Source organism: Pleurodeles waltl, chromosome 1_2 (assembly GCF_031143425.1).
Source record: "Pleurodeles waltl isolate 20211129_DDA chromosome 1_2, aPleWal1.hap1.20221129, whole genome shotgun sequence".
In the NCBI taxonomy this organism is placed as follows: domain Eukaryota; kingdom Metazoa; phylum Chordata; class Amphibia; order Caudata; family Salamandridae; genus Pleurodeles; species Pleurodeles waltl.
This window is the reverse complement of record NC_090437.1, coordinates 91,570,075-91,585,903: the sequence shown is the minus strand read 5'-3', so window position 1 is coordinate 91,585,903 and position 15,829 is coordinate 91,570,075. Positions and strand designations below refer to the sequence as shown.

Here is a 15,829-nt window from a genome sequence, read left to right as displayed (position 1 = left end):
AAATTTCCTCTGTGTTAATAGGTTCATCCAAGATCCGCACCTCCACCGTGGGCAGTCGTGGGAGGGGAACCTCGTCCAATAATCGTCAGGCCTGACCCAGATCGATCATTGCAGACGCTCAGTGTAATGTTTGGTAGTATCTGGCAAAGGCATTCGCTATTTCTAAGTGTCCCACAACGAGGCCCCCTTCCCCGTCATAAATTTCAGTGACAATCCTGGAGGCATGGTGGCGGGACACAAGCCAATACAGCATCTTTCCCGTTTTGTCCCCCCACCCGTAGATCTTTGCAGTGCTAGCCCTCCACAAGTGCTTTGCAGCTTCTAGGGATTGATCTCGGATTTCCTCACGGATTAGGAGAAGTTGTTGCGTCACCCCGTCGCTTGGGTTTGCTACACTCTCATTCTCCAGACATAACGCCCGGAACTCCAGCTGTTCAATACGCTGGGCTCCTGTGCGTTCCTGGTCCTGTATCAGGCTTTTAGCTGTACCCCAGAGCACCGCCTTACCTGCTGCCCATAGAATGCCCGCGGAGGCTACTGACCCTTCATTCAGTTCAAAGTATTCTCGTTGTGCCTGTCGGAGCTGCTCAGTGTAGTTCTTGTCTTGGAGGTACCAAGCGTATAGCCGCCACATGGGATGGGACTGAGACCGAACGGGGCCCACGACGAACCGAAGCGGGCATGGTCAGAGACTCCCCTAGCTACTATTTCAATGTGAGAGAGATAGGTGCAGTCCGTACTCGAGAGTAGCACCAGGTCAATTCTGGATTTCGAGCCATAGGCTGCTGAAGTATGGGTGAACTGTCGCTGTCTTTTGTGCCATACCCACCAAGCATCACAAAGTCCCGTCACAGAAAGCCATCCAGTGATTCCCGCCGCTGTTGAGTGTCTATATACGGAGAGCGGACCGGCTACATCCAAGGACGGGTCTGGGGTTGCGTTAAAATCTCAACCCAACATAGTAGGCCCGGGGGCAGGTCTAGAAGCAGCTTGGTGAGGTCTTCAAGGGTTCTACGTACCAATGAGGGAGGAGCATAAACACTGACCATGTTGATTGTGGCCCCTTCAACTTTCCCGGTGATGGCCACATAGCGTCCCTGTCAGTCCCTCTGTACCTGGATGTTTGTCATGGGAAATGTACGGTGTAGTAGTATGGCCACCCCCACGATCCGAGTGTAAACCCAGCATGGAACACCCTATCAAAACCCCTGCTGGTCAAGAAGGGGCAGTTATCGCCCAGGAGATGTGTCTCCTGCAGCAGGAGTACCTCCGGTCGATAGCGGTGTATAAAGGCAAACACTGCGGTACGCTTAATCTTGTCTAGGAGACCATTAACATTCCACGAGATAACCTGTGTCTGATTCATGGGGCAGGGTGTCTTTGAAAATTTCCATAGCGATTACCAAAACTCTCCATTACTGGGCCCCGGTACCTCGAAAAACCTTTGTCTTGCCCCCTTCGCCGCGGAACATGCACCCCTACTGTGTCGATTAAGTCTCTGCGCTTCCTGCTCTGTGCATTGGCTAATAAACACAAACATTTCAATAGAATAAAAACAATAACATTGGCCTTTGAAACCAGGCCTAGACTCCCTAGCCCCCCAACTCCCACCCCACCCCATACTTCCCCCCAGAAGCATCTGTCGCCCATATATATCACCTCACTTCCGGAACTAGTGGGGTGAACCGTCAACTGATAGGGCAGTGGTGGACCCCTCCATAATGACGGATCAAGTATAGAAACACAGTAAATGGTAATTAGTTAAAATTGCCATATTTTTCATCCCAGCAGTCTGCATCATTTTCAGAGTTATGTCTCATTTGTGAGGTCACAGCACCTGACTGCGGGACAAATCCATGACCTCCAGGGACCCCGACCGGGTCTGCGTCGCACTCTGCGGTTCAGGGTCCACCCGGGCACCCCCAGAGTCTTCTAACGGTCCTCGGCTCTGCGGCTCCATTTGGCGGGTTTCCGAAGGGGAGTCCGAACGGGATCCGCGCCGCATCCTGTGCCGCCGTGAGCGCGCGCAACGGTGTCGGTTGGGCTGCTGCTCCCTCTGATGGTTCGATAGCGGTTCTCGCAGTGGTTTTGACCCGTCTCTGTACTAACCAAGAGGAACCTCCTCCGTCAACCAGGTCCACGCCGTGGCCGGCTGTTCAAAGAAGTAGGTCTTATTACTGTGGACCACACAGAGTCTTGCCGGAAACAGGAGACGGCACTGAATGTCCATTGCTCTCAGCTTTTGTTTCACCTCAGTGAATGAGCGACGCTGCTGTTGTACTTCTCGCGTGTAGTCAGGGAAAAGGAGAACCTTTGCCCCGTTGCAGAAAAGGTCTCCTTTAGAGTGTGCTTCTTGCAGCACCGCTTCTCTGTCCTTAAAGTTAAAGAGACGAAGTATCACTGATCTGGGTGGGGAACCCGGCGGGGCCTTGATTGCAAGGCCCTGTGGGCTCACTCGATCGCAAACCATGGTGTGGCATCCAAGAGCGGAACCACTCCTTCAAGTACGTGGCCAGAGACGGTGCTGCAGTAGTTTCAGGAAGGCCCACCATACGAAGGTTGTTATGCCTAGACCTATTCTCAGCATCTTCGGCTCTTCGGTGCAGCTCCGATGTGCGAGTAGTTAGTGTGGAGACCTGGGCCTTGAGAGCGGTCATGTCATCTTCCACTGTGGAAATCCTGGACTCCGCTTCCATAATTCGCGCTGTGGCATTGCGGAGATCTTGCTGGACCAGGGCCACGTCCACCATAACTTCTCCTATCTTGGATTCAACGACCACCTGGGATGCCTGGATCACCTGGAGGATCGCCGCCAAGTCGCCGGACGTCTTCTGCGGTTGGACACCTACACTCGGGGCACGGTCCTCCGTCTGGGTCCCAGTTGCGCCTGTGGTGAATTGGTCCATTCGTGTTTGCGCCGCCGCCTGCCACGCTGACTTATCCTTGCCCATGGCGTTAGTCTCAGTCCCAGCCCCACAGGAGCTTCAGCGGCCAGGCCAACAGCGCCGTCTGGCGGGGTCCCTGCACACGAGTTCAGGGCTAAGGGTGTTCCCTTCTGGGGCCCAGGTCCGCCGCGACCGGGCATTCTGCCAACATATGTTCATCATCTGCCTTCACTATATCACAGGTTTTACACACTGCTCTGCCCATTTTGCCCATTTTGCCATCTTATGTGGGATGCAGCATGTTCTGTGTAAATTAAGAAGTTGGTTCCTTTTCAGAGAAGCTGGAGCGACAGTGGAATAAAACATGGTAAAATGCCATGACTCTGACAATGCCTCACTTGACAAGTATCCATTCCAAACTTTTTTTGAAACTATCTTTTTATTGACATTTTAAATAACAACAACCATTTTCAAATTTGCCACTGTCCTATATCTCACAGTATCTTTTAGCAACCTTCCCTTTCCCATCCTTTTCCCATCCCTTAACTCTTCTGTGTCTCTCGCATTGTCCCTTCAGTGTGTCACATCTTCACCAGGGAGCTAAGAGATCTCACATACCTGGCCTTCGTACATATTCAGCCATTCCAAATTTTCCTCCATTTCCAGGGACATCCTCTGCCCTCGTACGCCCCCTGCTTCGCCCTCATGCGCCAGCCCATGTCTCGCTTCCATGTCTCCAAGTCCACGGCCTGCCCGGCTCCCCATGACTTTGCTGTATTTCTTTTTGCCACTACCAAGCCAATGTTCTCCGTGTCTGTTGCGCCCTGCCGGTGTCCTCCTCTTCGCAGGTATTCAGAATACATTGGTTTGCGGAGACACGTCTACCCTCACTCCCCACCTCACGTAGGCACTCCATCACTGTAGACAAAGACTACTGCAGTATTGGGCACTCCCAGAGGATGTGGAAGAAGGTACCTGTTTGCCCACAACACCACGAGAATTGGACATCTCTTGTCCTCCCTATCTTTACCATTGTTGTTCAGATGTAATAAGAGCTATGAAGGATCTGATCCGCCTAAAACCTGAGCGTAAGGCCACCTCTCTGGGGGAGCAAAGGCCTTTTCCCATTCTCCGTCCTCCAATCCCTCTAGCTCTCGCTCCCACAGCTCCCTTAAATCTTTCAAGGAATTGAGAGTGTGGCTAAGTATTTTTTTTACACGTCACTGACATGGCCTTCGGGGCATGAAGTCATCTGGTAGCCTATTCTCAAGCGGGGAAGACTGCAGAAGGCCCCCTTCCCTGAGATCACTGCCCAAAGCACACGTCGGTATTGCATATATCTATATGTCTTGGAGGATGTTGATTGCCATTCCCATTGCAGGTCAGGACAGAGGGGTAACATCACTCTGAGACCAAATGTCTCTCACTGTGAAGATTCCTATAAGAGCCCATTTGTTAAATCCTTGCTGCCTCCTAATTGTACCCAGAATATTCACACCCCATAGTGGAGTAGGTTGTGTAACTGTATTTTTCCACCCCAGGAATGCCATAGCTGTCTGCCAGAGGGCTATTAATGTCTGTATGGGGTTCAGCCAGATTCTCTGGCTATTCCCCCATAGAGGGTGTTTAGCTATCCCCTTGTTCACAACCCATATCTATCCATATGGAACACTAGGTCTGTTGTGGGAGGAATGCCCAGTTATTGATTGTACTCATCTGTGCCGTCCCATAGTAATTCCGGACATCTGGCACTGCGATGCCCCATCATACATACCCCTTGTTAACTTAGGTAGTGTTAAACATGTCAGGCCTCCATCCCACAGCAAGAAGCAGACTTCCCCCTCAATCGCCTTGAAGATTTGATGACCGTGTATGAGGCGTTCTGTAGGGCATGCAGAAAGTGGGGTAGAGCCATCATTTTTAATAATGCCTCCCTACGGAGTACTGAGAGTACTAAAGATCTCCAGTGCCGCACATTTTGCCTTAGCCGATCTAGTAGTGGTGCTGGGTTGCTCTTAAAAAAGAGGTCGCCATCAGTTGTGATGTAGATTCCCCAGGTAATGGAAGCCCATGGCTGCTAGTGTCCCTGCACAACCCGGCGGCAGCTGCAGTACTTGATCCTTTATCAGATAAAGCATGGCCTTGTGCTTGTTGATGGTGTACCCAGAATATTTACTGAACATTGTAATAATTTGCATCAGTTTAGCTAGGGTTAACTTTGAGCCAGTCATATAAAGCAACACATTGTCTCCGTATAAGGATATTTTATCCTCCCACTGTCCCTTCCATTGTATGCCTCTGACCAGTGGATCTGGTGGAGCCATGCTGCCAAGAGCTCTAAATCCAAGGCAAAAAATAATGGGGATATGGGACAGCCCTGTCTGATACCTCTCTGCAATTTGAATTCCTGGGAGCACTTGCCTTTACCTGTGCCACTGGCCTGTGTAGAGGAATCTGATCCATTGCATGAAATGTGAGCCAAATCCCAACTTGGCCAGTACTGCAAAAATATACTCCAATTCCACTGTATCAGATTCCATCCTGGCATTGATTGACAGCACTATGGCCTGCTTCTGTTAGATAGGTGTCTACCCCAACACACCATGGCAGAGGTTAAGGGTAGTGCTTTGGTTGGGCATAAATCCTGACTGATTGGGATGGATCAAGGATTGAATCACTCCAGTCAGGCACATGGCTAAACCTTTGGCTAATATTTTAACCTCTGCATTCATGATGGAGATCAGCCTATAGGAGGTGCACTTTTCTGGCGGCTTCCCTTCTGTATGTACAACAGCAATGGTGGCTAGTGTCTATTCATGTGGTAGAGCATCCTGCTGTTTACTTTCCTTGTACATTTTTAGTAGGTGGGGGTTAGCTTAGTGGCCAGCATTTTGTACAGTTCAATTGGAATTCTGTTCAGACTCATTGCTTGTCCGCCTCTTACGAGTTCCTGATCTGTCTCTGACAGGCTCAGTCAGTGTATGTCCTGGAGAAGGGCCTTGGCATCCTCGACCGTAGTTTGTACAGCTGGGGAGTATAGTCGCACAAAATAGTCAGAAACACTTCAGCTATGTGGCTTATCTCCCTTACTAGTATCCCTCCTCTTTTCTTAACGTCCAGTAACCAGCATCTGGATTGATCCCTTTTATCAAGCTACACCAAAAGCTTGCCTGTTTTATACCCAACCTCGTAGAGGCGATGGTACATGGCATGATATATTTCCCTAAGTGCCTCCGTTGGTAGGTCTTCATATTCCAAGATTCAGAGGTAGCTGCTGTCGTGAGGAGGTGCACCTGGGACAGAATGCCTCTATCTAGCTCCTCCATTTTTGCTCTCTTGTCTCTCTTAAATCCCGAAATAAGGAAAAAACCCTGGCCTCTGACCACGGTCTTAAATCCATTCCAAACTTGATGCAGCGGAGGTATCTTCTTATCCTCTGTGTCACATAGATAGGCAGATCTTTTACCCACCTTAATTTCTTTTCCACCTTTGTGTTGCATACCAAGGGGTGAGTTGCACATACTTAAATCTGGAGAGATTCCTAATTGTCTTAATTTTTAGATTATCTTATTTATCCAGATCTTTCCTAATGACAGGTTGCCCCAATAATTGATGCTTACTTCCTTTACTTTCTTTAATGGTGAGCACAAAGTATACCTCAAACACTTTGGGGTACCAGGTGAGTCCCATATAGGTGCAAAGGTGTTAAAGTATAAAATCCTACACCTGGCTCCAACTTTAGACCATACTCTTGCTTCAGTCTCCAAAACCTTCAGTCTTAACTTTTTTTTAAACGTAGGAGACCCAGACTTATGCAGAAAGCCCACCTTTGCTCTAAGAATTTGTGTTGTGGCCGGGAACATAATAACTCTGGCTGACATGTCAAGCACCCCTAGCAACATCCTAAAGAACTTAAGTTGAAAGGCCCAACAGTATGTTGGAGAGCTGCATCTCTCCTTTCTTAACCTTATTTCTAAGTAACCCAAATCTTTAAAATGTCTACAGCTTCAAACCCAAATGCATATTATTATTGAATATAAATGTAACTTTAGGTAGGATACACATCTTGATCAGATTTACACTACCTTTTATTGTTAAAGGAAGATTTTGCCATTTTGTGCAACAGTTATATATTCTCCATAGCCAGATCTAGCTAGATTATTTCGGAAACTAGTCTAGGTAATGCAAAATATCTATCCCCAAATATCTCATAAGTTTAGTTTCGACCTCAGAACTGCTACCTATATTCCATGTCACACTCTGTCTACCCCAATTGATGCAGCAGCTTAATAAAGCACCAAATGCCATTGCTATTTCCTCCAATTGCAGTAACTAACTACTAGAACGACTAGTATATAATAGTAAATTGTACTGCGTAGAGGGCAACTATCTTATTAAAACCCTCTATTGCAAATGGGATCATTTGTTCATCCACTCGTATTTGTTTGGCAAAGGATTCAGTAAATAAATCAAAATGGGTGAAAGAGGTTACCCTACTATTAAAGGAGGCAGGATACCAAAGCTCTTATTTTTATTTTTATTTTTAAATATATTTATTAAGTTTGAAATGTTTACACAATTAGGGTTACACAGTTACATTGTTGTGCCGCCTCTCCTCTGCTTCCGAGGAGGGGCAGTCACGCCAGGATATTCAATAATGGATCAGACAGTACTCGTGCAACTACATTGACACACTGAAATCCCACCACCTTACACATAACAACACTTGGGTCAATTCTTACTACAATCTGTCCGGTTTAATAGCCACGTAACTTGGGTAAGCGTGTTTATTGGCGCTAGTGGGTCTAATTCTGATAATACTTGTTGACTATGTTGAGAGGAGGGGGGCCGTGTTTATTTCAGGGCATGTGTGTGGCTCAGTGGTGTGCATTATTTGCATGTAGCTGGTGCGTGTGTGCATTCCTCACCGGACCCCTATTATTACCTGTGTTGGCTTCACTGAGAGGGGGGTTGGGTTCCATCTCTGCCGTGTGTTGTGCTCCGGGTTTGGTTGCTTATTGTGGCACTCCAAGGGTGTCTGGTGGTTCTTTGCCTTCCCATCCTCTCTGTCTGTGTCATGGCGGCCTTTCATAGTTTTTGGCAGCTAGTCGGGTGATCAGTGTTTCCCAGGTTTCCTCCCCCGTATGGTTTTGTCCCACGCGTGCAAGTTTACTAAGCACTAGGGCCTCCGTCCTGGTCCAGCACAGCGTGAGGGAGCGCCAGGCCTTCAAGTCAGGGGCCCTGGGGCCTTCCAGTTCATTGCTATCAGCCTTTTGTATAGCACGAATGCTAGGTCTGCAAACTTATGTAAGTGTCGGTGTTACTTTTCTCTGGCTCTCAGCCCTAGCAGGCAAGATTTGGGGTCTGCTGCAAGTGTCAGGCGTGTTAGTTCCGCTACCTCTTCTGTCAAGCCCCTCCATTCCCTGTGTATGTGGGCGCATTCCCATACCATGTGGTAGAAATGCGCTCCTGAGGCGCCACACCGCGGACAGTTCGATGTCGACCCAGGGAACATGCGGCATATCTTCGCTGGGGATAGGTATGTTTGATGCGCATAATTGAACTGTGTGTAGCGAACCCTGGAGTTTCTGGACACCCCCCTTATGTGGTAAAGGGCTTTCAACCACTCCTCTTGCGGGATCTGGTCGGTGAGGACTGCATTCCACCTGTCCCTTGGCCTCTCTTGGTTGAGCTCGGAGGACTTGTTCAGAGTTTTGTACAGATTCAACACTATTTTTGTTTGGTTATCGAAATGCAACATGTGGTGAATTGCAGGAGAGCACTCAGGTTCCGCGTCCCCCGTGTCCCACGTCTTTTGGATCAGGTGGATAATTGCATGATAAGACAGAAATTGTCCGGGGTTCACTGCCGTTAAGGCCTGGATAGCTTCAAATGTCATCAGTTTCCTGTCTTCAAAGCAATCCCAAACCGTCTTTATCCCGGCCTCTGTCCAGATCTTGAGTGTATGTGAGCCCACCGTATCCACGCAGCCTGGGATCGATTCTAGTGCTAGGAGTGGTGAGTATGGGAGTGTTTTGTGGTCTTTTTGTATGTATCTTTGCCAGCATAGTTGCACTACCTCTGTAAGCGGATTGCCGGGGGTCCCACTTGGTGTCTTATTCATTAACCATGTGATCAGCGGTGCCCCTTCCAGCCGCGTTAGAAGCCATTTGGACTCCGCTTGTGTTGGCCTGTGCAACCAGTTCAATATCCATTGTAATTGTGCAGCTGCAAAATACAGTTCGAAGTTGGGGGCTCCCAGTCCGCCCGCATCAAGTGGGCACTGCAGGGTGGCGAGTGCAACCCTTGTCCTGCCGCCTCCCCATATTAGTTGCAGTAATACTGTGTTCAGGCCTTTGAAAAAACTCCTGGGGACCCAGATAGGCAAAGCCGCGAAGTAGTATAATAACCTAGTCAGCAGCAACATATTTGCCACCGCCACCCTGCCCATGGGTGACAGTGGGAGTTTAGTCCAGAAACTTAGTGACCCCTTCATGGAGTTCAGTGCCCTCCCTAGGATCCCGTCTCTGAGGTCGTCTTTTTTTGTGGTATATATTTACCCCCAAGTACAGGATACCAAAGCCCTTGAGGCAGTAGTACCAAAGGAATTTCCACAATCCCTGATCAAAAATATTGGCAGCATCAATTGCTATTATCACAAGAGGCCAGGTACAATAAATGGCAGTCTTTATAGCCACAATAACTTAATGCCTAAATCTGCTAGTTGTCTGCCAGGAATAAACCCTTTTTGCTCACTCCCATTTAATTTCCGAACTACGTTAGAGAGCCTTTTAGCCAGTATAACAGCAAACAAAAATCATCATTTAACAGTGAAAATGGTCTTTAAGACTCCAATTTAGTCGAACATGTATTAAATATATGCTACTACATTTGCCTCTTTTCAAGAACCAGGTGGGAGTTGGCCACTGAGCACAATATTTTTAAATGAGACTTTCTTGCTTTCTTGTAGGATTAGTTGGTTCCCTAATATTTTATACACCCAACCTGGAATCTCATCTGGGCATGCTGCTTTGCTTTTCTTTATCTTGACAATGGCTATTTGTAGTTCCCCCTCCGAGACCTCCTGCATTAACAGCTCCTGATCCAGAAGATTAAGGCTTGGCAGAGGCAGAGATTTAAGTCAGGCCCCTATTTCTTGATTATTTATAGTTAGGTGATCGCTATACAGTGTCTGGTAAAACATCAGACACACCTCCCCTATCCCTTCACTCTTTCTAACCAGTGAATTGTCTGTAGATCTTTGAATGTTATGTATATTGTTTCTGGCCTCATGTATCTTTATTTTCCATGCAAGAAGTTTCCTAGCTTTTTCCCTGTACTCGTGCTCTTGCAGATTTCTAGCTTACTACTTGTCATATACCTTCTTCTCCAACAGATTTTTGCATTTTGCTTTACATTTATTTAACAATGTCCTTAAGTACTCCTATTCTACCTCATGCTCCTGATCTAATAGTTGATCATCCAGACCTTCCATCTGTCTGTCTAAAAAACACTTTTCTTTTACTGTTTCGCTTTTGTTATATCTGACAGCCCACTGGGTGATAACAGTGCAGGAATACACCTTCTACGCATCCAAAGCTGTGTTCAGCTGGAAACTCTCCTGGTTTGTTTCTAAAAAGATATGATTTTTCATTTCTAAATATTGGGAAAGAGAGGGTATACCCTTCAGACTCCTTTCCAGTGTCTGTCTCTGGGCAGAACCTTCCCCCTCAATCCTAAAACCAAACCAACAGAGGCATGGTCCCATAGATAAGATACATTATGAGAAATCTGTTTCCCTTGCTCCAAACTGCTCTTATCCATTAACCACTAATCTAACTGGTAATTATGACCATATTTTGTAACTGTTAAAATTAATATAGCCTCTGCCATTCTTTCTTGCTCTCCTTACATCCTCTAAACCCAGATCCTCCATTATATTTTGAGGCAGTTTGCCTTCTTAGGAGAGTTACAGTGAGGCCTGTAAGTTGATCAATCCAATTCATATTTAAAAACAAAAGGTATCTGCAGAGGGAACTCGGAGATAGGTAGCTCCATCCAGTTTGTTGACTGTTTCTATTCCAACTCCGAACCTGACGAGTGTGGTCCCCTGATGTTGCATCACATACATTTGCACTCAATTACATCTTCAGTACCAGAGGGGATACAAGACACAGAGAAATCCCTTTCAGGAGAAGTGATGGAGGCATCCGCCACAGCTTCTCTTCACAGATGCTTTATGTGTAATGCGTCATTGGTTTCAATGTCTTAAGTGGTTCGTCAAAACTGAAGGAGATTGCTTACCCAAAGGCCCATAACCAGTTATGATAAACATGTACTCAAAGTATTTTCCTGGATCACAATCCTGCAGGACGGACTGTGTTAGAAAGACTGAGCTTCGTTCTGAGCCAGTCTGGTCATACTAAATTCAAGATCTTGCATTGGCTCTTGATGTAATTTCAGGGAAAAAAAACAGTAATTGTTTAAGGGAGTGCATTTGCAAACTAGCTAGAGTCATAGGAACGTTTAGATTACAGAAATGATTTCTACAGTGAAGCTACCATTTACATGTCTGTCCACCAAGCTCTACAGTCATGCCGCCAAACACTTTCTACCATAATTTACAATTAATACAATTAACCTATTCAGTAAATTTTCAGAGTCCCTTTTAGCCTTTTTTTCTGCTTTCTAGTTTATATCCACGTCTGTCCAGAGCAACTGTTCATAGTATTTTGCAGATTTAATGCACGATTTGTTTACACACCCAGAACTTAGAATTGTAAATCGCAATAACCAGACTGATTAGGTTGTTCCTTGTAGAATTGCCACATGCTGCTACCACTTAAATCTAACTCAAATATACTTAAATATGCCCCGGACTTGTAATCACAAAATTAAAATGTAATCTTGGTAATGAATGGCAAGTGTCACATGAGTGTTGCTACAAGAAAAAGCTTAGTTTACATGAACTTCTTCCGTAGTTATTATGTATTTTGCTTGTCATTGCAATTTAGGTTTTAATAACGTGCTGTTTATTTACAACTGTATTTTGTGTAAAAGAGACTACGCCTCCTTCTATCATCAAAAAATGCTGAAACTATTAAAACAACAGTTACTCAATCAGTATTACTAGGGCAATATATGCAGTCACTGCTGTTTGAGGTTTTTCAAAATTGTAGTGCTTTCACTATATTTCAGCTTTCTTTTTATTTCTGACTATTATTTGCTATCTTTCTTTTTAGAGCTTGATGTTTGAAGCCTGGAATGGCAGAACATCATGAAGAAGTTCGAAGTTTGAAACTAAACGATGAGTCATTCATCGAAGGCATAAGTGACCAAGTGTTGGTGACTGTTGTTCTTAGTATTTCTTTCATTGCTGCCGTAGTGTACCTGTTGTTAAGGTGAGATGTTATGTAGACATAAAAAGAGTTTTTCTCTATATTAACGATTTTGTTTGAAGAATGCTGTTAATGATGATAATGTGAAAACTTAGTGGAGGAATATGTTCTCACCTGCAGTGCACTGGTATACAAGTCTGTCCCATTCTATGAGCTGTGTCGTTCTTTGGTGTCAGGAGCCGCCAGCGCCTTGTTTTTACTTAGGAGGTCTTTCCCCACAGGAGTATCTGGTGTAAGACACATGAGGCAGCTTGCAGCGGGCTTTGACTGTCTCAGAAAACATAATTTGCAAAACCATCAAATTACTGAAAACCTCAGGATCACTTGGAGAGTCTGGACAAGTGGTGGCCGGTGACTCACTCTGCTTCTTCAAGGGATCAGTGCACCTCCCCACCCATCCCATTACCACATTGGGAGTGCTGGCAGTGTGATAGAAAGCAGCTGGTGTCTATTGCATTCCACATGATGGAGGCAGCAAGCAGGTCCAGACTTCTCCCAGCAGCTGTTTAAACAAACGCACACTTCGAAGGACAACAGTCTTCATGCCAATGTTCCAGACACTCTGGCCCTCATTACGAGTGTAGTGGTTTTAAAACCGCCACACTCGCTGTGGCGGTTAGACCACTGCTATTGTGGCAGTCCGACCTCCACATTACAACCGTGGCGAAAGCAACGCGGTCGGACCTCCGACACAGCCACATTTAGGTCGGCCGACGACCTTGCAGTGCCGGGGGTCTTGATCTGCAAGCAGCGCTGCCCTGGGATTACGACTCAGGTGTCCACCAGCTTTTGCATGGCAGTTCCACTGCCATGCAGGGGCTGGCGGAGATGGGGTGCTGGGAGCCCCATGGGGGCCCCTGCATTGCCCATGCACTTGGCATTCACTTTACAGGCTGTGAAAAGCGCGATGGGTGCTGTTACATCCGACTCATCGCAACATTGCACGATTACGAGCTTGCGTCAGTGTTGTGGTGAGTTTCCTGCTGGGCCACGAACAGTGGGGCGTGGCAGAGCTCAGAGTCGCCACCGCCATCTTCAGTGTTCAAGCCACAGCCCCGATACTCATGCAGTTTAACAGTTAATGATCTAGGCTTTTGTCCCTCTTTAGATTTAGGTACAGCTTATCAGTGACCCTTCTCAACATCAAGTACCTTTCTCTGGTGGCATTGGACTCTTCTCTATGCACCCTTCAGGAACCATGCTATATGGCCATTACTTCTGTTTAAAAGGGTTTTGATGTGTCACTCTCAAATTTGTTTTTCACCATTATCATCTTTGTACAAGACTTTTCATCTCTGTTCTTTCACTTTTTGCAGGCCATACAATCTTTAGTGCACCAATTTCTGTCATTGATTTATTTGCGACTGTTCAAAACATTTTAAAAATACTGTTTTTCTTTTAAGTTGGTTTGGTTTTAAAATTGATTTTCACATCTTGCAATACTCCTTTTTATACACCCTAAACAGGAGCTTTCTTTGCTACTGTAAAAACTCTGCAGTCTACATACTGCAGAGGGAGTCCAGGGGCCATTTTTACCCCATGTCAAAAGCACGCTTTTGTGGCACCTTTTCAAAGGCAACCTCTAATCTGATAGTCCAAACTGTCCCGCCCTTCTTAAAGAAAGTTGCGGCGTGGACAGATGCGCTCAGCAGGCATGCCAAAGGCAAGCCCATCTACACCAGGCCAGGACACGGGTCCAGCCACTATGCTGCATGCAAAATTTGCTTACTCTGTTGACAAACTCAAGGCGTACCACTTCGTGAGCAATAACATCAGATCTGTCACACTAAAGGAACACTAACTAAAAACAAACTGAGTTTGATGAATTGTCCCCCTTCTGTCTCATTCACAGAGAAAGGTAGGACGCTTGCACATGTGATAACTGGCCTCTTCTCTCATTGAGAACCTTGGGTATGTAATGTACTACTCGACATAAAACAACAGCTACATTTTGTATAAACCATCTTGCAGATGACATCTTGTTAACATTGAAAATATGAGGAAAAACGCTTTTCTCAGACAAGATATTTTCCTAGCTGAAAAGGATTTTAACCTTGACTGTTTTACAGCCAGTGATAAACATGTTCCATTAATAAATTTAAAGCTAACCTCACACACTAAATCAGCTCGTTGGTTTTCAGAAGAATTAAAAGCTGCCAAAGTACAACTTTGCCAATTAGAATGGAAAGGGTATAGAGATTACTCCATTGAAAATAAGGACCTCTTTACAAAAGGGATAAATGAATATAATGCTTTGCTGACACAGACCAAAATCCCTTTTTACCAAAGGAAAACTATGCATTTCTTAAAAACAACAAAAGAGCTTTCAAACTCAGATAGGGTATCCCAGGTTATTACCCCCCACACAAGAGCTTTACCAACTTGTGACTACTTATTTCAAAGATAAAATAAGAAAGATTAAAGATAGTATCCCTCATAGACACACTGATACTTTAAATTCTCCCTTTCATATGAATCCAACCACTGTATCTGTTCTTCGCTCTATCAACAAAAAGCAATTTCAAGCCCTGATATCCATGACAAAATCTGGGTTGCCTCATGATACTAGCCCTCCTTAGACTTTAAAGCTCCTATCATCTGAAATCCTATGTCCGCTTCTATCCTTATTGAGTGGATCCCTCCTAAAAGGGATGCTAACAAGCTCATTCAAAGACACAGTTTTAATTTTGCTCCATAAAAACAGGGCTAAGACCCTACACTTGAAAAATTACTACTCAATTTCTCTTCCATCTTTTGCCACCAAACTACTGGAAGCTCATGTCTCACAGATATCATGTTATCACTTTCATGTAACTAAATTAGGTCCTCTCCAAACAGGTTTCTCTGCCGGGTACAGCACTTAATATGTCAAGCTATCTGTGATTGATGATATGCACTATGACAGGGTAAAGGTCTAAAGTCAGCACTGGTCCTGATAGGTCTATCAAAAGTTTTAGACACGTTTGTCCACACTTTAATGTTGGACCATGTGGAAGCTGCCGGCTTAGGGGTCCAGCTCTTGGCTTGATCAAATCTTTCCTGGACCATGGAACTCAAGCCATCCACCAGGACCCTTTCAAGGCTGCTGCAGTATAGGTAGGGTGTGGTTCTCTTTTGTCTCCTCACCTTTTCCATCTGTATATCAGGCCTTTAATCCAGTAGTCTGGGATAAAAACTACATGCTATACAACTATGCTGATGACTCCCATCTCCTACTTTGACTAAATGGCTCTTCTGCCTCCCAGGAAAACATTCAAAACATCATGCGTTTTGTATGGGAATGAATAGGCACTAACTACCTAAATCTTAACTCAGAAAAAATACTAAGTGTTCTGAATAACAAAGCCTACCTCTGGAATCCCCTTCACTGGCTCACTGAAATGGGTGTAACCCCTGCCCCCTAGAAACAAACCAAAAGCGTATGAGTTATCCTAGACGGAAAGCTCTCTCTGAAACCCCACATTGGAGCAGTGATCTCTGTACACTTCTTCATACTGACAATAATTTAGAAGCATCCACGTTCCTCACACTGGATCCCTAACTACA

At 45.7% G+C, this 15,829-nt stretch overlaps 1 protein-coding gene across 1 annotated transcript in view; it reads left to right on the top strand.

Annotated features, from left to right (window-relative positions):
• RNF170 (ring finger protein 170) overlaps positions 1 to 15,829 on the top strand; it is a 244,126-nt gene that overhangs the window by 26,160 nt on the left and 202,137 nt on the right. Inside the window, exon 2 of the mRNA XM_069236602.1 lies at positions 12,128 to 12,286. Coding sequence (XP_069092703.1) covers positions 12,150 to 12,286 — 137 coding nt within the window. The 5' untranslated portion in view covers positions 12,128 to 12,149. The remainder of the gene's footprint in view (positions 1 to 12,127; positions 12,287 to 15,829) is intronic.